This window comes from Haliotis asinina, chromosome 2, assembly GCF_037392515.1.
Source record: "Haliotis asinina isolate JCU_RB_2024 chromosome 2, JCU_Hal_asi_v2, whole genome shotgun sequence".
NCBI lineage: Eukaryota > Metazoa > Mollusca > Gastropoda > Lepetellida > Haliotidae > Haliotis > Haliotis asinina.
Genome location: NC_090281.1, coordinates 3,314,412 through 3,340,318, shown reverse-complemented (window position 1 = coordinate 3,340,318; position 25,907 = coordinate 3,314,412). Strand labels below are relative to the sequence as shown.

The 25,907-nt window shown below is 43.9% G+C and overlaps 2 protein-coding genes across 3 annotated transcripts in view; one reads left to right on the top strand and one right to left on the bottom strand.

Moving 5' to 3' along the window:
* The first annotated feature begins 139 nt into the window (after positions 1–139).
* Positions 140–20,837, top strand: LOC137273141 (parafibromin-like). Its single transcript, XM_067805612.1, has 14 exons — positions 140–297; positions 995–1,100; positions 1,823–1,952; positions 2,592–2,653; positions 2,972–3,057; positions 10,068–10,290; positions 11,314–11,418; positions 15,241–15,310; positions 15,638–15,808; positions 16,149–16,236; positions 17,002–17,139; positions 17,850–17,941; positions 18,521–18,662; positions 18,974–20,837. The coding sequence occupies exons 1-14, from the start codon at positions 167–169 to the stop codon at positions 19,008–19,010; spliced, it is 1,581 nt and encodes a 526-aa protein (XP_067661713.1). The 5' UTR covers positions 140–166; the 3' UTR covers positions 19,011–20,837.
* A 1,231-nt stretch (positions 20,838–22,068) lies between these two features.
* Positions 22,069–25,907, bottom strand: part of LOC137273140 (delta-aminolevulinic acid dehydratase-like) — a 28,508-nt gene continuing 24,669 nt past the window's right edge. Inside the window, exons 13-14 of one of the 2 annotated variants that reach the window (XR_010956123.1) lie at positions 24,129–24,875; positions 22,069–24,040 (exon numbers count right to left, since the gene is read on the bottom strand). Coding sequence is in view for 1 of the 2 variants with exons in the window: in XM_067805611.1 (XP_067661712.1) it covers positions 24,820–24,875 (56 nt within the window). In the remaining variant the exon portion in view is untranslated. Of the gene's footprint in view, positions 24,876–25,907 lie in introns of both variants that reach the window. The other variant, XM_067805611.1, reaches the window with a different exon arrangement.

Below are 25,907 nucleotides of genomic sequence, written 5' to 3'. Positions count from 1 at the left end.
GAAAGATGTGAATGTACAGTTTTTAGCTTTTAAACATAAACATTGCCAATATCAAGCATTGTTAAATCAATACGTTGCTTTTACCATTCAAAATACCCCACTTCGCTTTCTAGTTACTATTCATGTAGGATATTTCAGAACTTCCGGTCTGCAATTGTAACTCAAAATGGCGGACGTGCTTAGTCTTCTTCGACAATACAACATACAGAAAAAGGAGATCATTGAAAAGGATGACCAAATTATCTTTGGAGAATTTGCATGGCCAAAGAATGTCAAAACAAATTACACAGTTTGGGGGTAAGTGAAGGCTAGTCTTATGTCCAGTTGTAGTTAGTGAAATATGTTTCGTTTTCGCCTAACTTGCATAAACGTGGTTTGAAATTAAACAAACTCCGAAAAACCTGTACAGGTAAAAAAATGTAGCATATAGTGTCTGTAAGTTTCAACCCATGTGCAGATATAATGACTACTGTCAGTGTCACATACTCATATTCATCATGTTGTAGGGTCGGTCGCATGTTTATTTGCTTAGAACCTACAAGTTAGTGATTAGATATGTTTACCGTGGTTTTATTGTGATGTTCAGTAAGCCAGGGGAATCTTCTATCTAGTTTTGCAACTTCAACATACTGGGAGTAAGTCTTGTGGTAGTGTTCACTACTGTCACAGTGTTCAGTTGTTTGTCAGTAATCATGATGATAAGATCAACTGAATATTGTCTTCTCAGTTATTTTGAGAACACTAGGAGTGGGCTGACAACATACATGATATAACTGAATAACTTTTGTCACTTGAGCATGTTTAGTACCAGCATAGCCACGGTAATTATTGTAATACACTGTAGTAATGTGGTAAAGGCACGAAGAAAAAATTATGTGTTGTGTGTTTAAGCATCAGGTAATGCTACAAAAATACAGAGCAAGTGTAAAGAAACTGTGTTGAGTGTAATCATTGCAGTCTGTAACTGACACCCTAATCATATCTGTAATTTCAGTACAGGGAAGGATGGCATCACCAAGGAGTACTACACTCTGGACTCCATTCTGTTCCTCCTCAAAAATGTCCACCTGCAGCATCCCTTATATGTCAGAGAAGCTGTGGTAAGTGACTTTACACAGGTGTTCATTCAGATCCTAGGTCACACATACCTGAAATCGATCCACATCAGATATGCAGAGTCTGTTGCCATGACAGCAGCTCTTGAAATAAATGCCTCTCAACCTGTGGTTAGTGAAATCTGTTTTTGGGAGGCACTTATTTGAAAGACATACGTGATCAATTCAGCAATCACCCTTTCCACTCACATCCCTGACCTGTGAAGATCAGGTTAGAATTGATCTTCAGCAGCCCATGCTTGTTGTAAGGGGCAGCTGACGAGATCAGATGGCCAGGGTCACTGGTTTGGTTGACACATGCCATCTGTTCTCAACTGTGTAGATAGATGACCATGCTGTTGTTCAGGGGATTGTTTAGTCGAGACTCGATTATTTACAGACTGCTGCCACATAGATGGAATGTTGCTGAGTGTCTCATAACACTAAGCTCACTCATTCACTACACACACATCCCCCATCTGTGCTCTAGTGGCCCGTACTTATTTCTGTTTTCTGTATTTTTTCATTGAACATAGCAATGCTGTTTTGGTTTCCACGGGAATTACGTAAATGTTGGTGTTCTTGGGACCCTGGTAACCTGACATTAATTTCTCTAAAAATTTGAAACTGTTATCTTATGTCCATTATGTTTAGCTGGAGTTCCCTAGCTTCAAAGACATGTAGCTACAAGGCATTTTCCTTACACAATTATCACCCGATTATTCCAGGCTCACAGCGTTCATGTCGTCCGACGTCCAGACAGGAAGGATCTCCTGGCATACCTCAATGGAGAAACGACAGCTTCAGCCAGTATCGACAAAAGTGCTCCTCTAGAAATATCTCAACGACCCACGCAAGGTATGGGGAATGTGTTCACAGAACATGTCCTGTATTTCTGGTTCATTTACTGTCACTGACCCACTTTTCAACATTGTAACCTATAAAATGGTTGTGAAACACAAACACACTCTGTGGAGGGCACTTTGTCTGTTCGGTAATGTATTACATAGTTACTGTATGAATGGGACAGTTGTTGTGATAGTATGCAATATCATGATGCAATATGTGTGGTAATTTTGTAGTGACAATATTCCATGGCACAAGTAAGCAATGTGTGCCCTGATATGGTCAGTTTCCATCTCGAATTCCCTGTCATCTGCAAACACACTGACGTGCAGTACCTCTGTGTGTCACATCTGTACTTTTCACAGAGAAGCAATTGCAAACTTGCAGAACATGGCACCTATTGGCAGCTGTGTGATAAGTTTTTGTGTGAGGTAACTATGCTTGGCATTGGCTGCTGTGATATAGCCCAGGGCATAGATATTTGAAGCTCTCTTAGTGCCAAGATCGACATAAGTGCCATACATAAACATTAACTTTCGACTATCTTTGTGCTTAGTGAGAGTAAAAAAGTCTAGGCACATGCTTTTATCAGGAGTCTAAGTCACATGTATATTTTCAAAATAATTGTGACTCTATGTTTGTGTGTTGCAGTTAAGCGAACAGCGGATGATGCAGGCGATGATCCTGAAAAACGAAAGAAAGCAAGATTAGAGGTAAACTGGCTTTCCTTCTGTGTGCCCTGAATTGAGATTAGGCTAAAGCAGCATTTGTTCACTTGGTTTATTTCATAACAAAATTTGTTCATTAACGCTGTACCAAGCAATATGCCAGTTATGTAGTTGTGGCCAAGATGGTCCAATGATTGATGTCATGAGCATCCATGTTTGTGGATACATTGACATGCATCATCAAAGTCAGTGAGACTGACCATCCAGTGAGTTCCCTCACAGGCTTGGGTTAGCAAATACCACTATCTCCTCATGTTACTAGGAGTCTGATGAAATTTGATCAGTAAAAATTGCTTCTTTCAGGAAGAACAAGTTCAGCAGGCCAAGAAGAACTGGATCACAAAGATCGATGGGCCAAGAGACACATCGGTGCTGCCAGCTCGCCTTGGGTAGGGAAACTGTCTCATATTACCATCAGCTAGATAAGTCCTTTTTACCCTGTGGGATATTATGAGGTGGAATTGTTCTGTTTCTGTCATATTGTAGTTGCAGGTCCATCTATGTAGATATCTGTCAAAAAATTTGAAACTGTAAGCTAAAAGATTTCCCTTGAAAGTAGTCATGGTTTTAAGCTTAAATTATCCTCACAGGTCACTGGTGACCCATTGATTTATGGAACTGCTATTCTTTTTCATAGAGATCCTCCTTGGGGTACTTATAAGCATTTAAATGTTCTTTAAATTCTCGCAACAGTTGTAACTATATTTTTTCAATAAAATATATACAAAACAAAAAACATCGTTTTTGTCTTGTGAGACCACCCCTACAGGGCCCCTGGCCCCATGACAGCCAAGAGCAGGTAACTCTTCAGACTATAGCCTCCAGCAAAACACTTCCTTTTCTGTCGCCCGCCTATGCAGACGTGCTTCAGCGTTCTCAGAGATTCTTGCTACAAAGACAAAGACAAGTACTAAGATGAGTACCTCAGAGACTCAAAGTGTATGTATGGTTTCTTTATTAGACGCATGGGCGCATTAGGAATCCTTTTTTACAGTTTACTTGTCAAACTGTTGTAACTTTTGCCGTCCCTGTTGGTAGCCACGTGGTTAGCGTAATAGTGGAAGGCAAACCTTTTTTCCCGCCAAAACTTTTTAGTTTTATGGCGGTCTTTTTTAAAAAAGTAAGCTTGTGTAGCTATGCTTTTATGTACTTTATTCTTGTTATCTCCATATTTACTACTATTTTTTATAAAAATATGTCGTAAACTATGGTATCGTGGCACTTAGCTTTTACCTTAACTATGTATGTAGTTTTAGTTTTAGCTTTGCGCCCATGCGCGTCTTGTTTTATTGTTGTTTATTATGCAACACTAGGAGGTTATTTGTTGCCTTGCAGTTTAAATCCTGCTCAACATGCAAATCCTCCATTCCGGCTAAAGACCTGCATGATGTATGTCTAAGATGCCTAGTGGAATGTCATCACGACGATCAGTCTTGTGATGTGTGCGCGGGGTTTACCCCTTAGACCAGAAAGTCTAGACACACAGACTTCTTGTTCTATTACAACCTACTGAAGGCGGGGGGGGGGATCTGGGCTCAGGACCCTCCATCTAAGCGCTCCCACAAAAAGAAAGGCGCAGCCTCTTCTTCGGAGGGGTCGGTTAAGAAGGCCAGGGTGTCTAGGGACCCTTCCCCTTCTTCTGCCGTTGTATCCTCAGCACCTACCCCTACTTCGCAAACACCATTAATCTCTGTTGATTCAATTAATGCCTTGTTTCAGCAACAGATGTCTTCGGTACAATCAATGATAGATTCGGCGCTGTCCGGTTTCCGAAAGGAACTGGACGCCCGATCTTCATTGAGCGGCCATGGTGGTTCAGTGGAGGGAGGCCGCGGCCCGGGCTTAGGCTCGGAGAACGCTCCTCCCTCTGCGCAGCCGTCCTGCGCTTCGGGCGTTCAGGCGGATGTGCCTAGGGCAGTCGACCCCAGCTTGTCCCGTGGGGCAAGTGGGGCAACGACGCCCGGTGTCGGCGGCTTGACCTCGGTCAGCGCGCCTGATGCCACGGTGGGCAGGCAGCATAGTGCTGCCCAGCCGCTGGGGGCATCGACATCCTATCCATTTCCTGGGCTCTCGGGTCACCCTCCGGTGGCGGGCTTGCCCCAGTTGCCCAGGCGACCTAGTTCGGGCTCTGGCAGGGGCGAACCTAGCGGCTCGGCCCTTCTTAGTCTCTCTGCTCCTGTGAGTTCCGTCTCGGTAGCGCCCTCGACAGGTTCTCTTTACGGTGAAGGTTCCCTGTCCGAGGAGCATGAGGAGATGGATATTGAGGAGGAGGGGATTGGGGAGGAGTGCGAGTCGGAGGTCACATACTCGTTCGGTTCGTCCCTCAGACAGGTTAGAGGAAAAGATTGCCGAGAAAAGATATTCCTGTGTCGGAGCCCGACCCCTTGGAGTTTCGGCTCCCCGGGGAGGCGTTCGTGCCTACTAAGGTCGCCGAGGCGAGGTTGCGTCTGCTCCCATCGCTGGTCGGGGAGGTAGTGAATCCGCTCCTTTCGGGTACCCGGTCGCGCTTTGATCTCCCGGGGATTAGCCGCCGGTATCAACTGGATGAGGATTCGCTATTCGAACCGCCAGTGGTGGACGAGTACGTGTGTACGCCTTGGTCACCCTGGGGGGTCCTCCTCCTCTTCCTTGGCCTCGGCCAGGCAGGGCCGGCGGCTGCCACCCTTCTCCACGGCCACTCCAGTGCTAAGGTCCGCCTATCGTTCCTTTGAGGAGCAATATAGGTGTGCGGCCCAGCAGCTGAGAGTAGTGGTCCATTCAGCTTACCTTTCTGCTTTGCAGGGGCAGCTGTTGGATCATGGGAGCACTGCTGACGACTCTCCGTCGGCAATGTTGGGTCGGCAGCTTACGGACGTGCACTCTCATCTGGCGAGGGACAGCATCAGGTGCTGTGCCAGCCAGATGGTGGGGGCCGTCATGGGGTTGCGTCGGCTATGGCTATCCGTAGCCAGGTACTCTCCCGCTACCCAACAGGCACTCCTGGCTCTGCCCTACAGGTTGGGATCTTCCCTCTTCCCTGGGGCATTACAGGTTGTGCGGGAGGCCGCGGAGGCTGTTAGCACTTTCAAGGACTCTAGGCCCTTGTTAGAGCAACCCTCCTCGTCTCGCCAACGGCCTCCCACTCTTGCTTCAGCTTACCCTTCAGCGCCGGCGAAGGAAAGTGCTAAGTGGACTGCTCCACTGCAGCACAAACGTAGCAAGAGGGCGAAAGGCAAAGGTAAGGGGCCTGCGTTGCAGCAGTCGCAGCAACAGCAGCCTTTTCGGGGCAAAGGGAAGCCGGCCCCGGCTTCCCGTTAAACTTTTGCCCGGAGCCTTTGGTGTCCCCCACACAAGCAGGCGGAGAACTGTCGACGGTGGGGGTACATTGCCTTGTGCCAGAAGTCCCTGTAGGCGGCAGGCTGTCACTATTCCTTTCGGAATGGCAGGCTGCTACTTCAAATCCCTGGGTCCTGTCCACAGTCAGTGATGGCCATATGCCACAGTGGAAGCGAGACCCTCCATGCTTCTCAGGGATTCAGCACACGTTCTCCCGGGAAAGAGCAGAGGTCCTCCGTGCCGAGGTCCAGTCGTTACTGGACAAGGCTGCCATCGAGATGGTTCCGGAAGGTCAACAAGAAGACGGGTTTTATTCCACGTACTTCCTTGTGACCAAGAAGGACGGAGGGTTCAGACCGATCTTGAATCTCAAAGGGCTGAACAAGTTCATAGAGGTTCCGTCCTTCAGGATGGAGACACTGCGGTCAGTGATCTCTTCCGTAGAGACAGGGGATTGGCTCACGTCACGGCTTACCTCCATGTTCCGATACACTCCGAGTTCAAGAAATACCTTCGGTTTTCGTTCGACGGGAAGTGTTATCAGTTTCGGGTTCTACCCTTCGGCATCTCCACGGCGCCGAGGGTGTTCACCAAACTTATGTTGATTCCGGCTCAGCTAGCCAGGTCACAGGGCAGATGGTGTCATCCGTACCTGGACGATTGGCTTTTGAGGGCCCTCGGGCTCCTGTTATCACACGATGCCACACAACAAGTGATGGACATCCTGTTGAAGCTCGGCTGGATCATCAATCTCAAGAAATCAGACCTGACCCCTACGCAGGATCTGGTGTTCTTGGGGGCACGGTTCAATACGGCTCAGGGGATTGTTTCCCTAGCCCCAGACCACATCGTCAAAGTTCAGAGAACTGTATTTCAGTTTCTCGAGTTCCCCAGAGCCACAGCAAGAACTTGGCTTCATTTGCTGGGCACTATGGCGGCTACAGTGGACGTGGTCTGGCGTGCGAGGTTGAGGATGCGACCCATTCAACAGGCATTAGCCCAGTTGTGGTCCCATTCGGAGAGCTACGAGACTATTCTCGAGACTCCCGCTTGGTTGATTCCTCACCTGCGGTGGTGGACGGAAGTCGGAAATCTGTCCAGGGGGATCCCCTTAGAGACACCGACACCTTCCCTCTCGATTCAGACGGACGCCTCCCTCACAGGCTGGGGGGGGGCGTCCTGGGCGAACTATCGGTCTCGGGCCGTTGGGCCGAGGACCATGTTACCCTACACATCAATGTGTTGGAATTGAGAGCAGTCCGCCGGGTGTTCGAGAGCTTCGTGGAGTCAGTTCGGGGTCAAGTGGTTCGCCTAGAGATGGACAACCAGACCGCTATGACGTATATCCTGAAGCAAGGTGGCTCAGTGTCTCCGTCCCTCCTTCAGGAGGCATGGCAATTTCTGACTTGGTGCGACCAGTTCGACATTCGGGTGCTCCCGGGCATAGACAACGTCCGCGCAGACGCGCTATCGAGATGTATACTAGCCCCACACGAGTGGATGCTGCATCGGGGGATATTCGGGATTATTTCCCAGTTGTTCGGGTCGTTCCAGGTAGATCTGTTTGCCTCTGGGGCGACGAACCAGATTCCTGTGTTTTGCTCAAGGATACCGGATCCGAGAGCGATAGCCAACGACGCCTTTCTGCTCGATTGGACAGACAGAGTACTTTGGGCATTCCCGCCAGTGCCTCTGATCTCACGAGTCCTCTCGCAGCTGACCGCACAACCGGCTCGGCTACTTGTGCTTCTAGCACCGCTTTGGTCAGCTCAAAGCTGGTTTCCGGTAATTCTCAGGTTTCTGGCTCAGCCTCCTGTACTGTTACCCTTTCGACCGGACTTACTATCCCAGAACAGAGCGCCACACCCCAATCCCAGGATTCAGTGGGTGGCTTGGCCGCTGTCCGGAGTCGCCTCCATGCGAGAGAAATTCCTGCACCAGTTGCAGACACAATTCTGGCTTCGTGGAGGGATTCGACGAACGTTCAATATGAGGATGGATGGGCCTGTTATGCGCGCTGGTGTGTCGACAGGGGGATTCTCGATCCCTTTTCTGCAGATCTAGTATCTCTGTTGGAGTTCCTGCAATCTAATCTGGCCGCTTCTACAGTTAGAGGTTACTCCACGTCAATCTCTGCCTTCCACATTCCTGTCGATGGTGCATTATTGGGGCAGCACCCTCTAGTTCAGCGCTTTCTTGCAGGCGTGGACAGAATCCGTCCGTCTCTCCGGCGGATTAGTCCCCCGTGGGACTTGCCAGTCGTTCTTGATTGGCTGTCCGGTCCTCTTTTTCACAACCTGTCGGCTCTGTCCCTCCAGCTGTTGACATGGAAGACTGCTTTTCTTGTGGCGGTAACCTCTGGCAGGCGGGTAGGCGACATACACGCTATGTCCACCAACCCTGAATTAACGGTGTTTCACAAAGACAGAGTGAGCATTCGATTGCCAGATACTTACCGTCCTAAGAGAGATAGCACCTTTCACGTTACGGCGCCTATTGAGCTTCCCGCTTTCACGCAGCCTTCGCCGTCCGGTACCTCTCTTCGACGTGCTCACGTCTTAGATGTCCGTAAGACCCTTAAGGCTTATATCAAACGAACAAAAGACATTCGGAAGAATGATCAATTGTTCTGCTGTTATGGTGGCGGCAAGGCTGGCCTTCCGGCGAACAAGCAGACCATATCTAGGTGGCTTGTCTCTGCCATTTGTATGGGATACACCTCGAAAGGTCGTACGCCCCCTGAGTGTTTGAAAGCTCATTCGGTTAGGGCTGTGGCGACGTCTAAGGCATATGCGTCTGCCTTGCCCATTGAGGAGATCTGCTCCGCGGCTATTTGGAGCCGACCGAGCACGTTCATCCGTCATTACCAGTTAGAAAGACTGTCAAGCGAGCGTGCTCGGTTTGGCCAGTCAGTTCTCACCAGTGGGCAGGCCACGTGTGCCCTAGCCGATTGAGCTACCCTTGCATTTGACGAACGATCATTTGACGAACGATCATTTGACATTGTAGCTGCAACAAGTAGACTGGTGGTGGTGTCTTACTGTATACTTTCCATCTTTTATCCCGGTGGTGGGCTCTATTATGGTGGTGGTATTTTTTGCTTTACCGGTCTAGACTGTTTCAGGTCTTCCCTAGCACCTTGGCCAGTGCACGAGAATGGACCTTGATATATCAGTCGCCTGTCTTGACTCCCGTTTTTTGTGAAAAAAGGAGGGGCGGGGGGGGGGGGGGGCATTTTTTATAAGCACCCTACGACTTTCTCATAGAAATGTAGGGTTAGACCATGTAATAGCCTGGCCCTGGTCCGCACCCCCGCCGCAAGGCATAGAAGGTCACGTGACCAGGTAAGTTTGATTCCTTGTTACTTTCAGTAAATGTAATAAAGGTTATCATCTTATGTCAGGTTTATGAGCAGACAGAATGCCTCTCCCTAAGATCAGTCTTTTGGAGTCTGTCTTATGCTTATAAGTACCCCAAGGAGGATCTCTATGAAAAAGAATCGAACAAACCTGTAGAGGTTGCAGATTCTTTGAACAGAGTCCTCCTTGGGGTAAGGCCACCCACCTCCCCACATTCTGTCTGTATTGCTTACAGAACGGAAGTGTTTTGCTGGAGGCTATAGTCTGAAGAGTTACCTGCTCTTGGCTGTCATGGGGCCAGGGGCCCTGTAGGGGTGGTCTCACAAGACAAAAACGATGTTTTTTGTTTTGTATATATTTTATTGAAAAAATATAGTTACAACTGTCGCGAGAATTTAAAGAACATTTAAATGCTTATAAGTACCCCAAGGAGGACTCTATTCAAAGAATCTGCAACCTCTACAGGTTTGTTCGATTTTATGTGCTGAGTTACGTACCTTGGCCAGGTTCTGTTCTCCACATGGGTACAATGTGTGAAGTGTATATCTGGTGTCGACAACCCTGGGATTGCTGGAAATGTTGCCGAAATTGATGCAGAACCAAACAAACGGTATTAACAAAGCCCGCTCAGCACCAAATCAATGTTTGACATCATGCCTGTATCATTACTATCAAATACATGTAGAGTTGTGTCTAGTGTGTGTACTGTCTGATGTCCTTCCCAGCACATCCTCTCTCCATGAGGCCATGCCACTAGAGAAGATTGCTGCCATCAAAGCCAAACGTTTGGCCATCAAGAGAACCAAGATCAAGGGAGATGATGACATACAGGTGGGGGCACTGGAGCAGAGGAGCTTCGTTGACGCTGAGGTGGACGTGACCCGTGACATCGTCAACAGGGAGAGGCTGTGGAGGACCAGGACCACCATTCTGCAGAGTGCTGGCAAGGTGAGCAATTAATCATCATGCATGGATGCATTTTTTTCATAAAGCATGAGTAGACATTTTCAGAATTTTAAAGAGGAGGTGGGAGGTGCTTAAGTCATGAAGCGACATGGTCATATGTGCGGATAACATGTAAGACCCCGACAAAAAGGAGGTGGTCTTCCACTAAGTTCCAGTCTTGGTTTGTCACTGATGCAGTTACCGATGCAGTGATGCAGTGTGCATCCCAGTTAACCACCAAGAAAGCATGTGTATGCATTTTGTGACAACGTAGCCATTTTATCAATCATGTGTGCCCCATTGTGATCTGGTTGGAATATTCCAAAATGCGACGTAAGACCATACTTACTCCCTCACTGGATTAGCTTGCAAAATCTACACAGACAGACACACACACACCCACACGCACACATTATTATCCCATCAACGTTTAGCGGGGTGGTTATTAAAATGCACATCATGTGTCCCTCCGTCGGTGCACATTTATCTTTTCCGGAGCAGAACTCTAAAACTGTTCAATATTTCTTCACCAAAATTGACACATAGATTGGTCTAGTGGTGTAGTGTTGCCTTTTGATGGTTTTGGAATTCCCAATAAAATATCTTTGGCGTTTCCGTGGCAACAAGTTTGACTGTTTTAGAGGCATTGTAGAAGTTGCTGAGCTAAATGTGAAGGAACAAATTTTATGAATGATCAACTTCTTTATTGAGAAAATGGCAACGTTTTGGTATGGATTCTTATTCTCATGCTTGAAAACATTATAAGAATCCATACCGAAATGTCACCATTGTGAAAATAAAGAAGTTGATCATCCATAAAATTTTGATCCTTCACCTTTAACAAGTTTGACTTCGACTGAAATTGGAGGTAATGTGGGGGATATTGATGCCTGTGTCTTCTTGTGTGCATATAGATATCTTCTTTAAGTCATATGGTAATATGTTCAAAGTAATACATAGAAATGAGAAGTCCTAATGAGCACATTTGGTTGATACACTTACCGATGAGAGTTGTTTATATTTCAGCATTTTGCTAAGAACATCTTCAGCATTCTCCAATCTATCAAGGCTCGGGAGGAAGGGTCACAGAGGCAGCAGAACAACACAGTCGTACAACACACACCAGCAGTGGTAAGTAGCTGTTGACGATTGATGTTACCTGCAATCTGAGTTACAACTGAGGCGTGTTCAGAACCGCGAGTTAGCACTCAATCCTGAAGGCCTGTGCCCGTTCAGGAACCTGCACCAAAGTGGCGACCAAGTTTCACGTTATTCATGACCACTTTCCGCTTTCTGTAAACCTCCAACAAAAAGACAAGAAGCTATTTGGCTTGTCTCAGAATATCTAGAGTTGGTGACAAATGGTCTAATGTAACCAAGCGCTCAGGGTAAGCAATAGCGTGGGCGCTTGTGGTACTAAACTTGCCTGTGGTCCCCAGCAAGCAATGCTGTTTTGACAACCACAAGGCTTATTTCTTTTCAAAAGATATCCTCCTTTGGGTGTTCATAAGCATTAAAAGGCCATTTTAAGATCCTATGACAGTTGTAACCATGCTTTTCAGTTAGTTGTTTACAAAACAAAAACTCATTTTTGTAATGTGAGACCTCCCCAACAGGGCCCCACCAGCATATGTATTTGAATCATTAGCATGGGTATGGGTTTCATAACAAACTGTGCATCACGTCTAGCTAGGTTGTTCAGTGTTTTCACTTGTATCATGTATACATGAAGTCTAGTGTTATATTTTTTAATCGCTAGTCCTTTTTATAGATATTTAATATCACCCCTGCATGTGTTTTTGTACTTGATACTACATTTGTGCTTTATGTGCAGTAGAGTTTTTTTTAATACAGCCTGTTTCTGTTTTGTTGCAGTTTAAACACTCTGTCTACTGTAATGTGGTTTTCACCACTGCAAGATCGACAGGATTGTGTGTCTAAGATTCCTTTGTGCATGATGATCAGGGGTGTCTGCTTTGCCAGGCATTCTTGGATAAGACACGCAAAAGCTGTCATGCCGATATGCTATTCTACACTAACCTGCCTCAGGCAGGGGGTGATATTTGGGGTCAGGACCCCCTTCTAATAAACATTCCACCAAGCACAAGATTTGTGTGCTGCTCCCACCACTTCAGCTGCTTCTGAAGCTGGGGGCAAACAGGCAAAGCATACTGATTCAGTTGCCACCCCTTCCCCACAACCATCACATACCAATGTTACTGTTTCTGCAGCGTCTCCTTTGTTCTGTCTCGGGTGGCTGTGCCCACTGACAGCCCAGACCTCTCAGAATTTAGACTTCCGGGCAAAGCATTTGCTCCAAATACAGTCGCTGAAAATTGGCTACCCTTTCTGCCCTCTCTCGTTAGTGATGTCATTAACCCTCTCCTCCTAGGTACACTTTCGTGTGTTGACTTGCCAGAGGTGACTCAACATTCACTTGGCTTACATGTCAGCACTGCAGCAACAGCTAACTGAAGTCAACCCGAGTTAGGATGAGTCTTCATCCCAAGTACTGTCTGGCCAACTTATGGAGGTGCATTCTCATCTGGCGAGGGACTCCATTAGCACTTGCCAGATGATGAGTGCTATCATCAGACTTAGGCGTTTGTTGTTACCAGTTGCTTGCTACTCTCCTGCTATTCACCAGGCTCTGCTTGCCTTGTTGTTAAAACTGGGATCTCAGGCACTTCCCCTGCTTAATTCCTCGTTTGCCCCAAGTCAAGCCAGATCAAGACACGGTTGTGTTCCCTACTTCTGACATACATCATCTTTGTGCTTGCTTCCTTGTAGATGGCCATCTTTCCATCTACCTTCAGGAGTGGATAAAGGTCACATCGAATCCCTGGGGTCCTGTCCATGCTCAGGGAGGGCCCCATGCTGCAGTGGACAGATGGTCCACCCGCCTTCTCCTGAATTCATTGCACTCTGGTACTGTCTTCTTAGGAGAAAATGGACATTATCCGTGCAGTCATTACTTGACAAGGAAGCCATCGAGGTGGTCCCAGAGGGACAGGAAGAAGCAGGCTTTTACTTGACTCATTTCCTTGTCACCAAAAAGGGTGGAGGGTTCAGACCCATCCTAAATCTCAAGGGTCTGAACAGACAAATAGAAGTTCTGTCTTTCAAGATGGAGACATTGTGTTCAGTGATCTCCTCTGTAGAGGCAGGGGATTGGCTAACGTCAATCAACCTCAAAGACACATACCTCCATGTTCCAATGCTCCCCGACTTTTGTCAATACCTTCAGTTTTCTTTTGACGGGAAGTGCTATCAGTTTTGTGTACTCCCCTTCAGCATCTCATGGCCCCAAGGGTGCTCACCAAACCCATGTTGATTCCAGCGCAAGGCACAAGGGCACAGGGTCGGCGTTGCCACCCATAACCTATGACTGGTTACTCAGAGCACTGATGACACACTTGAGACGAGATGCCACTCTTTCAGTGATGGCATTCACACCGGGCTAGGTTGGGTAGTTAATCTCAAGTACTTGTTCTAACACAGGATTTGATTTTCCTGGGAGTGCGGTTTGAGACCAAGAGAGGGTTAGTCTCTCTGTATCATGACTGTATAACCACAGTCCAGGAGGTGACCTTGCAGTTCCCTGCATGCCCCACTTTGTCAGCTCGTGTTTGGCTTCGTCTGCTGGGCAACATTACTGCAACAGTGGACGTACGAGGGGATGTCAATAAGTTTTGAGCATTGAGCATTTTTCATACCCAGATGTCACAGCCTATGGTACGACATTGAACCTTGGGATGTAGCTGATGTGATATATAAGTTTTGGTATCCTACTCTCAGAAGTTATTGAACAGCTCACATTGACAGAAAGAGACCCCCCTCACGGCAGTGAAAATGAATACAGTTGAGTATAGAGCAGTAATTAAGTTTTTAGTTCTTGAAGGAAACTCAGCGAAGAACATTGAAGAAAGGCTTCAGCAGTTTATGGGATGTCTTCCCCTTCATCTGCTACCATCAAACAATGGGCCAATGAACTTAAGCAGGGTAGAGAGAGTCTTGAAGATGACCCCCATCCAGGTCACCCAACAACAAGCACTCATCAGGAAAACATTGATGGGTGCCAAGATGGGTGCCAAGAATGCTTAGAGATGAAATGAAGCAAACAAGGGTCACCATAAGCAACTCCATGCTAACCAGATACAACAAGAATCCAGGAGATTTTCACTTTAGGTCATCAGCTTCATAGCTCGGTGGCCATGTGGTTTGTCTAGAAATGGACAACAAGATGGTGATGACCTATATTCTGAAGCAAGGCGGTACAGTGTTACCAACAGTCATTCAGGAGGCGTGGCAGTTTCTGCTCTAGTGCAGTGGGTTCAACATTCAGGTATTACCGGTGTGTGTACACCCTAACCACACCCACACAGCAGTGGTCATGTGACAGGGTGCTTGTGTCTTTCACCATCTCAGTCGTTTGGGAAGTTCTGCTGTAGGAAGTGTTTGTTTTGCCAGACAGAACACCACTACCGACTCTATGTCTTTGGAGTTTGTCTTATGCTTATAAGTACCCCAAGGTGGATCTCTTTTGAAAAAGAACTGAAAAGCATGAAAGGTAAGGTACGGGTTCACACTTTGAGTTACCTGCCTTTTGCTGTGATGGACCTGGTAGGGCCCTGTGGGGGTGGTCTCACAAGACAAAAACAAGTTTTTTGTTTTGTAAATGTTTTATGGAAAAATGTGGCCACAACTGTCGTACGATTTAGAAATGGCCCTTTTATTGCTTATGAGTACCTTTTCAAAGAATCAGAAACCTCTGCAGGTTTGTTCAAATTGCTTATATCTGAATACATGATGTACAAAAATAGTTAATGAGGTACTCATATCTTCTTGTTTTTAGATCTGTGTGTGTGTAAATGAACAAGTCAGTCCCACAATACCAGTGATTAAAGAGATGATATATGTGATGTGCTATAGACATATGTCTTTGATTTTCAGGAGGCTGCTAAGCCTGTCCCCACCACTGGCTACAGCAGATACGACCAGGAGAGATTCAGACGTAAAGATGGTATGTTTCACGTGACTTGTGGCAGTGCCTACATCTCACATTTTGACAGAAAGTCTCCTTAGGTGATAGAAGTGTATAGCTATCAGTTGCTCAGAGATTAACTACAATAAAATGAAAGAATCAGATGTTCCTTAACATCTTTTCAATTATATCTTCTTGCAATGCTGTATTAGTTTTAGAAGTTGATTACCAAACACAGCAATGTCAATTTCTGAGTTTGGCTGTTGTCATTTCAATTTAAAGTTAACTACACCATGTCAGTGTGTCTCACTCTGAAAATGTCTGAGCTGTCTTACTCATGGTCATTTTTGATTTGACTTATTTCAGAAACGGAGGGCTTCAAGATTGACACAATGAGAACTTTCCACGGACTGACTCTGAAGTCCGTAACAGAGGGAGCGTCATCACGGAAAACACATACACCTCAACCAACACCACAGCCACAGCCCATGTCTCGGCCCATCTCACAGGCACGACCACCACCAAACCAGAAGAAAGGTACTTTGTTAGAAAATAACACTGGTTTTGATAGGTTGATATCTGATATTTGTGCAAGGTTATTGATCATTTGTAATGGATGTGCCTGCAAATTTGACAGTCATACAGAATATTGTCCATTATCAAATGCCTGTAACGATGTTAGTGATAATCAGTTTCAGAACAGTGATCTACATTCTACCGTTCATCCTCATACATCACAAACATTTAGTTGAAATGTAGGATATGCTGATGTTTTGATGTTGACTCTGTTTAAATGTTTATCCTGAGGACACATGGAGGAGTTATGCGCAGTATTTGTTGTTATCAATCCTTGTTGAATACGCTGCTTGTTTACCAGGATCACGCACACCAATCATCATCATCCCAGCAGCAGCAACCTCCATCATCACAATGCTTAATTCCAAAGATATCCTGCAAGATCTTAGGTGAGTCAGGTCACTGTCATCCATGGATGCTGGCAGTTTTATGTACTTGGTGCCAGAATAAGCCTTTTCATTGGGCACTGGTTCATTTCCTGATATGTTTAGCCACTCTTATAAGCCCAGTAGATGTTAATTTCAAATTGCATGTGGACCCATGAAGGTCCTGGGGTAGAATAGGACTTCAGCAACCCATGCTTGCCATGAAAGGTTACCATGCTTGTCGTAAGAGGCTACTAAAGGGATCGGGTGGTCAGGCTGGCTGACTTGGTTGACACATGCCATCGGTTCCCAATTGTGCAGATCGATGCTCATGTTGTTGATTACTGGATTGTCTGGTCCATACTTGATTATTTACAGACTGCCTCCATTTTGATGGAATATTGCTGAGTGAGGCGTAAACCTAAACTCACTCATTCATTCATTCACTCACTCACTCAAATTGCATGTGGTCAATGATTGAAGTTGTTTATTGCATATTGTCATTAGCACACAGGCAGGCAGACATATAGGTGTCAGTAAATCTGACTTGTGTTTTATGGTGCATGTGACCTTTAATGAAGCATAAGCACTGTAATCCTGATAAGATCTCTCTAGAGTGGAAGTGGAGTATTTGGATTAAGGGACCTTGACTGTACTGGTCATACCCATGCCAGCTCAGAGTGTTTGATCATAATAACGTTGTAAAATGGCAGGACGAAAAACCAAAACCAGCAAAGTTTAGCGTAAACCATAGGGTAGTTTCCTAATCAACATTCCATGTGTTTGCAGATTTATTAGCACAGAGCAGAAAAAGTCCCAAGGAGCCAAACGAGACAACGAGGTGCTCATCCAGAGACGGAAGGAAGGTGGACTTACTGTGCCCTACAGGATCATTGACAATCCACTTAAACTCTCCCCAGATGACTGGTAAGGTGACCACCAACACTGCCATATAGGATCACTGGCCATAGACTCAAACTCATTTTCTTCAATTTGACTTCAATGGGTGTTTGGTTTGAAATCTAAGAGAAGTACATGGTTAAACTGCTATGAGCACCAGTTTAGACTCAGAACATCATTTCAGGGGTCTTGCTCTCAGCGTACCTGTGTTTCAAGTGTTTTATACAGTGTATGTGTGTTCAGGGATCATGTATATGGTATACCTGTGTTTCTGGGATCGTTTATATAGTATACCTGTGTTTCAGGGATCATGTATATAGTATACCCATGTTTCAGGGATCATGTATATAGTATACCCATATTTCAGGGATCATGTATATAGTATACCCATGTTTCAGGGATCGTATATCGTATACCCATGTTTCAGGGATCATGTATATAGTATATCTGTGTTTCAGGGATCGTGTATATAGTGTCCCCATGTTTAAGGGATCGTATATATAGTATACCCATGTTTCAGGGATCATGTATATAGTATACCCATGTTTCAGGGATCATGTATATAGTATACCCATGTTTCAGGGATCATGTATATAGTATACCCATGTTTCAGGGATCATGTATATAGTATACCCATGTTTCAGGGATCATGTATATAGTATACCCATGTTTCAGGGATCATGTATATGGTATACCCATGTTTCAGGGATCATGTATATAGTATACCTGTGTTTCAGGGATCGTGTGGTAGCTGTGTTTGTGCAGGGTCCAGCCTGGCAGTTCAAGGGATGGCCATGGAATGGCAACCCTGTGGAAATATTCTCAAAAAGTGAGTCTGTTGTTTTGTCGGTGGACCATGATGGACACTTGTTTTAAGTCTGAAAAACTAATTGCAGTAGTTTTTAGGTGATGTAACAAAAAGGAGATTGTAACATGTTTACCTGTTGGAAGTGATCATACATATTTTGTCTGATGATTGATAGTCATGTATGATATCAGTGTCAATTATCATTATGACAAATTGTCACCTACCATGTGGGAAGTGAACATGTCCTTCATGAAATCATTGTACAGGGTGAGTGAGTGAATGTGGGGGTCCTACTTGGTGATCCAGGATAATGGTCAGAAAAGTGGTTATAGACCAGGATCGATTCCTCACATGGCTACAATGTGTGAAGCCCATTCCCAGTGTTCCCTGGGGTGATATTGCTGGAATATTGCTGTAAGTGGCATAAATTCATACTCACTTATTGACCCAGTTGATTGTGTGCCAGTGATTGTGACATAATCCCTCGGCATACAGGCCATCTAGTAGTTACCTAGCTGGAATACTGATGGTTGTGGCTCCAAATAACAAACATAAATATGACAAAAATTTACCAATAATATTTACTGCTTCTGTCTCCAGTCAAGGCCTATCATCTTAAGTGGTCTGAGCTGCCCTTGGACAACAATGTAGCAAAGTGGAACGTGCACGTTATTAGTCTTGACCGAAACAAGCGGCATCTTGACCGTGCTAACTTGCAGCAATTCTGGGAGCGTCTTGACAAGTAAGTATATCCTATAGATAAAAGGTGGTACAAAGGATCGCTAAGCTCTCATAGCACGACTGTTATGAGTCATTGTTACAGTATAGGGGTAGGAATGTTATGACAAAAGTTACGAGATCGTAGGCTTAGGAGAGCTATGAGAAATCTTCTAAGTTCTAAGTTCTGGCTGGAATATTGAGTTCAGCATTAAATGATGAACAAAACTGTACAGTATTTGCTATGTACAATTTATTTGGGGGACAGAAAACTTTTCTGAAGCTATTAATTATATCCGATTTCATACAGAATTATGCAACCATTTCTCATTTCAGATACTTGATCAAGAACAAAGCCCACTTGCGATTCTAATCTCCAGATCTGTAGCCTCATCATGATTTGCACAGTGTTCCAGCATTGTCTGTGGAGGAACATATTCACAAGCTGTGAACGTAACAAATACTGCAGCATGTTCTTACCCCCAAATTGAACAGGAGGGTACACTGTCAGCCTTGTTGTCAGTGGCATTGACATTTGCTATGCAGAGTGGTCTCCCATAGTCATATCAGGACCCGGTCATCATGGTTTCAAGTCTTATTTCATCACTGGGCTGTCAGCACCTTACCAATACTTGTTGATTTCACCACCATCAAAGACTTTCATGTGTTTGGACCTCTTCCACAAGAAGCTGGCCCAGAAGGACAACAATCTGAGAATGTTCACACTGGAGGCTTTCAGTCTAGTACCATCAGTATGGACCTACCACACCAACGCCAGTACATGTCAGGGTTCAGGATTAAGAATGAAGCAAAGGGTCTTTTTCGGTGGGTGTATTGTTTAAGGTGAATATTATTGGAATTTTTTTATTCAGATGGTGCCAGCATTTTATGCTGGTGGTGATATCTTCTTTCTGAAATAACTGCAGCACAAATGGGCACATAGTACAGCTTCCATATATATGTTTCCATATCTTTCCATTGAATTGCAATAGATATGTAGAACCCATTCATTAGCTTAGGGCTAAGGCCCATTCTGGGATGAATGACTTGCAGGAAGGTCTTTGGTCAAATTACAGAGGGAGTGAGTTTCTTGTATTTTAGGTTTGGAAATGATGACATAGCTTGAATACTAGTATGAACGACCTCCAAGAACCAACCTGCTATAGCTGTTGTCACCATGGAGATAGTCAGTGCTCACTGTGGACAGAATAGCTCTATGTCGGCTGTGGGTATACTAGTCTGAATGAATTCCAGGAACTAGCCTGATATCGCTGTGCTCACTGGAGAAAAAAATAATTAATTGGCTGCTGAAGGAGTTCTTGAGTTAGTGACCTCCAATAATTGGGCTAATGTGCTCCTGTTGTCACCATAAAGATGATCGCTGTGGATCGTTTGGCCACAATGCTTGCTATGAAAAGTAATTGTTTTATCATATCCTTTTTCTTTGATTGCTGAAGACAATGCTTGTGTTCATTGTTTGTCATTGTTTATAATGTAAATAGTACATTTATGTAAAGATTTGCAAGTGAATAGTACAAGTTACCTTATGTACAAAGTGTCATGTTCATTATTCCTCACTGCAGGCATCTGTATGATTGATAGTTATATGGTTCTCCATATTTTGTTGCCAGAGAAGCTACATCTCAAAGTAATTTGGTTATTTTGTCCAGAAAGAAAGATGTGCACATTTGTGGGAGGTTCTGCCTTTCTTTGGGCAAACATGTCTCATGTGATAGAATCCTGTTACCATGGGATCAAACCCAAAATTTGCACGGATTATGTTTCTAAATTTGTTTTCTGACGGCTAGCATTCTAAGAACTGCATTGCTTCAGGCATTCTCATGTGAAGCTGACTCTCACTGTCCAAAGTGGTCTTAAATACATTTACTCAATTTAACTAAATCCTTCAGAATCTGGCAGATGTATATTGGTCCACTGGAGAACCACATAACCCTTAATTGAGATGCACTGACATTCACCATTTTGTTACATAATACTTGTGTATATATGTACATAGCGCAGAGTTGAGCATTTCAACACAATCATGTGAAGATGTTTTGTACAACTATAGAAATAAGGTCCAATGAACCAGTGCTGTGTTTGCTGTTCCATGTTTGACAGAACAGCATCCCTTTTACAGTGATACATTGATATCAAACACTGTACAGAACAAAAAAATGCAATAAATATGCATTTGTAACTGGAATTTATTATTTTTTCATATTGAAATGTCCACTAGCAATCCACAGTGAAGAGACAGTTGTAAAGGCAGTTTGTAATGATTGTTGCAGTGGTTGTAAAGGCAGTGTGTAATGATTGTTGCAGTGGTTGCAAAGGCAGTGTGTAATGATTGTTGCTGTGGTTGTAAAGGAAGTGTGTAATGATTGTTGCTGTGGTTGTAAAGGCAGTGTGTAATGATTGTTGCTGTGGTTGTAAAGGAAGTGTGTAATGATTGTTGCAGTGGTTGTAAAGGCAGTGTGTAGTGATTGTTGCTGTGGTTGTAAAGGCAGTGTGTAGTGATTGTTGCTGTGGTTGTAAAGGCAGTGTGTAGTGATTGTTGCAGTGGTTATAAAGGCAGTGTGTAATGATTGTTGCTGTGGTTGTAAAGGAAGTGTGTAATGATTGTTGCAGTGGTTGTAAAGGCAGTGTGTAATGATTGTTGCTGTGGTTGTAAAGGAAGTGTGTAATGATTGTTGCAGTGGTTGTAAAGGCAGTGTGTAGTGATTGTTGCTGTGGTTGTAAAGGCAGTGTGTAGTGATTGTTGCAGTGGTTATAAAGGCAGTGTGTAATGATTGTTGCTGTGGTTGTAAAGGCAGTGTGTAATGATTGTTGCAGTGGTTGTAAAGGCAGTGTGTAATGATTGTTGCTGTGGTTGTAAAGGAAGTGTGTAATGATTGTTGCAGTGGTTGTAAAGGCAGTGTGTAGTGATTGTTGCTGTGGTTGTAAAGGCAGTGTGTAGTGATTGTTGCTGTGGTTGTAAAGGCAGTGTGTAATGATTGTTGCTGTGGTTGTAAAGGCAATGTGTAATGATTGTTGCTATTGTAAAGGCAGTGTATCATGTTGTTGCGATGGTTGTAAAGACAGTGTCTTATGCTTGTTTCCATTGTTGAGCAGGCTGCTGTTATGAACCGTAAGAATGTTAGGTAACTGACTCACTGTTTGTGGACTTCATGTAGTCTTTCTGCTCTCACTGCTGCCACATTAGCCATGAAAAACAGTGTAACAATGAAGAGTAACATTCATTGTCATAGGAACAGATCCTCCTGTTTACAACAGTTGGCGAAAGGTGGTCACTATGCTCTGCACAGCTTTTGAAGTCATTGATGATATGAACCATCAGTTTGTCTGGTTCACACACGTTATTTACCACTTTCGGTGACAAAGCTGCTTTTTGACAGTCCTCAACAAAGGAACAGACAACATAATCTGAATGAAAGTTCATTTGATTTATTTCTGGATTGTACTTTCCTACCTCAAGTCACCATCTCACAACTCCCATACAGGTTATATACAGACATTTGTATAACAAAATACTCACACAAAATAACACACATCTGATCTGGTCAGATTTTAGAATCACAAAATCTGGGTGCCATTTCACAAAATAACCTTAGCACTTTAATGGTTGTTAGTATTTGTTTAGGTATATGCGAGTTACAATCAGCGCTGGGATCACTTTGTGCAATAGCACCAATGATATTAACAGTTCCCATCTGACCTCATTTTTTAACTGACATGAATGTGAAACAAATGGCATAGATGTCACAAGTGATAACTTATTTGTTCATTTTGATTTTGTTTTCATTTGTTATTGATTTTTATAGCCTGAACCAGTGATATTTGCTGGTTTCAAATGTGAACTCCCACACACGTGAGACAGATAAGATGTCAGTTTCAGAGGTCATGAAGTGACCTGAAATGGTTGTCACATCCTTGTTGTCACATCCTTCCACACCAACTGGCCAGCAGAATGTGGGAAAACACCACTGATAAGTTATTTAACTTAATTTGATTAATCATATCAAACTCTGTACACATATATCCAAGAAAAATGTTTATCTGGATAAGGAATGCAGGGAATGAATTATGATGAAAAGTTATGACACAGTGAATAGTCCAGAGTGCTGGTGTATAAAGAAACCTTAGTATGGAGACTGTCATCATGTTCAGGTATGGGAGTTGTGACCACCTTAGTGCCAAGATCCCTTTACACAACAACACTCTGGATTCTTCTGGGACATAAATCCCATTTTGTGCTACTTCTCAGCCAATCACATTACATCAGTACATCGGTAGCCATCAACAGAAAAGCTCAGTGTCACTCACTCTACTCAGGAAACTATTACAGTACAGCATGTGCAACTCTATCTGCAGTACAACAGTGTCCCTCACTGCTGCCGTGTCAGACATATTCCCCATCCTTAGCCCTAGCACAGTATTTCAGTCAAATTAATCCTACGGCTGAAGCACCAGGAAATCTCTGCATTCAGTATATAGACAGAATTGTCTACACTGTCAAAGCAAACTAAGATCTTGTTCATGATCTCTGAAGGAAGGTGTTACTTGAATCAAGGACCACATCACACTGAAACTGAGCCTGGGTTAGACTTAGACTTGGGTACAGGGCATATTTGTGCAAGACAAAGCATCACTCTTATGTAGCCATTGAAAATGTAAAACCAGCAGAGAAGGAACAAAGGATGTAAATTTTACTTATCTGTTATCACAGGACACATGAATGGAAACAGCAATTACAGGGGCCGAGCAATTACAGGGGCCGATACATCACTGGAAGCATAGTGATTACCACAGGCCAAGGGACACCATTAGCAATAATCCAAATACACAGACCGATGGACAGTGTTTATGATGAAGTAAATCAAATCATACACAAACCGAAGCTTGGCAAGAGGAACACATAGCTTGCATAAACTCCTCGTACGGAAGAGGGTTGTGTGCTTTTTTTGGCCAACTAGAAGAACAGCACTCGGTGAAGATGAAGGAAATGATGGGGACAGGGATGTTGAATCTCACAGTAACATGTCTGCTAACAATGAAACATCAAAAACCATGTGCGAGAATGATGCAGTTCCCACAATGTTTTTATGTTGAAGTCATGTCAGTAGCTAGCCTGGTATATTACGATAACTAAGTTCATCTGATACCTCCTATACCAGCGTGTCTACACCCATATGTTTTTCTCATGCTGTTTCTAAGTGAGACACACCTCAGTGGATATATCCACCACTGCTGTTTCTAAGCGAGACACACCTCAGTGGATATATCCACCACTGCTGTTTCTAAGTGAGACACACCTCAGTGGATATATCCACCACTGCTGTTTCAAAGTGAGACACACCTCAGTGGATATATCCACCACTGCTGTTTCTAAGTGAGACACACCTCAGTGGATATATCCACCACTGCTGTTTCTAAGCGAGACACACCTCAGTGGATATATCCACCACTGCTGTTTCTAAGCGAGACACACCTCAGTGGATATATCCACCACTGCTGTTTCTATAACATTTGACTTGAATATATATCTGCACCCATGAAGGTATAGACATTAAAAACGACATGCACATGTTGCACAAATCATTCACATGTTAACTGTGTGCACTATTGCTTTTACCTGTATTCGTCCTGAAAAATGTACAAGAAGTCAAACATAATCATGCATTCTCCCTGCACAATGCCCTCCTCCATGACAGTACAAAGGGAGGTAACTAGGTACATATGTACAGAAATCTCGCAGGGAACCTCATCAAATGTGATGTGATGAAATAGTTCACATACCCAATCTGTTGCTAGAAAGCCATTTCAGTTCAAAATATATTAACCTGAGTTACTGAAATATCTACAAAAACTGCTGCCATGAGCTGTCAATCACACTTAGTTGACTGCTTTCTCACTCAGCTCATTTTATGAAAATTATGATGTTATTGTTTGTTAACCCTCACTCAAGTTCAGACATTGTCTGAAATGAAAATATAATCAGCAAAAGCCTCCAGAAGCATTTCTTATTATATACTTTCCTAAGTAACAGAACAAACCCAAAGCCTGTGACCCCATGCTCAAGCAGCCGATTTTATGGACTGTGAGCATGAGATCTGAGGAACTGTGTCTGTTCTGTCTCAGTGTTTTGGTTAACGTAGTGCCTTGTTGTCCATCGATGCTCGTTACTTCAGCCAGTCAAGAAGTTGTGGCACATAATATGTGATGATGATGTCGGCTCCTGCAGATGAAATTTCCATTTTATCTCACGCTATTGCATCACAGTCATTTACCTATACAGTGAGGTGGAGGCTGTCACATGTTAGTCTGGATCATATTTTCAAGCCTTTCAGGCTCAGGTATAAGATTTCTGGGTTCAAGACATGAATGATAAAACTCATTTTATTTGATTGCCATGCATTTACTCGTAATGACTAAGCTATTCACACATTTGATGTACTTAGCTATTCACACACTTGACGTACTTAGCTATTCACACATTTGATGTACTTAGCTATTCACACACTTGATGTACTTTTCACAGAGTTCCTTGTTATTTCAGGGTAGTGTCAATAATGTTCATGAAGTGAGTTTAGAAGATATCTTGGTAAAATTTGACAGACAAATTTAAAATCATCTTTGCTCTGTGCACGTAATTTCAATTCAATTTCCTGATAACTATAAAACTAATAACATCATATCTATCAACTTACATATGGTTCCACTATGCACAGTCACATAGGCCACCATGTTAAGGAGTTCACTGCACTGCACATATGTTGATTACATTGTTGTAATTTGATATATAACAGATTATGTGTTTGTTCATGAGACGATTCCTCATAAATGTACGAAATTTGACTGGGATCTTACTAAAATTAGATTCATGAAAATTATCTTTGCTACTAAATTGCCATGGAAGTGTTACAACAACTGTCTGAACACTTTTTGCATGACTCTGTATATTAATGAGTCCTAAGTACCCGTTCACATTTTATATGAACACAAGATGCAAACCCGGGCAATCCAACACCCTCATGAAAATACTACACACTTTGGTGGTACCGATCTTTTGGGGGGAAATAATACAATTCGGGGCATAGAAATACTTAAAATGGGTGTGGTGAAAAGTTAAAGTATTTCAATATTGGACTCATTAACTTTCTTTTCAAAGGTACACACAAACAAGTTTCAAGTTCAATGATCTTATGTACTTTAAAGGAATAACATTTAGGAGGGTCTACAGAAAAATACACAAACTTCTGAAAGGAGT

Bases quoted from the DNA above. Each gene is read 5' to 3' on its own strand.
- LOC137273141 (XM_067805612.1), top strand. From the start codon at position 167: ATGGCGGACGTGCTTAGTCTTCTTCGACAATACAACATACAGAAAAAG. The intron at 15,311-15,637 runs GTATGTTTCACG...GACTTATTTCAG, and splicing joins GAGATTCAGACGTAAAGATG to AAACGGAGGGCTTCAAGATT. The intron at 17,942-18,520 runs GTGAGTCTGTTG...TTCTGTCTCCAG, and splicing joins TGTGGAAATATTCTCAAAAA to TCAAGGCCTATCATCTTAAG.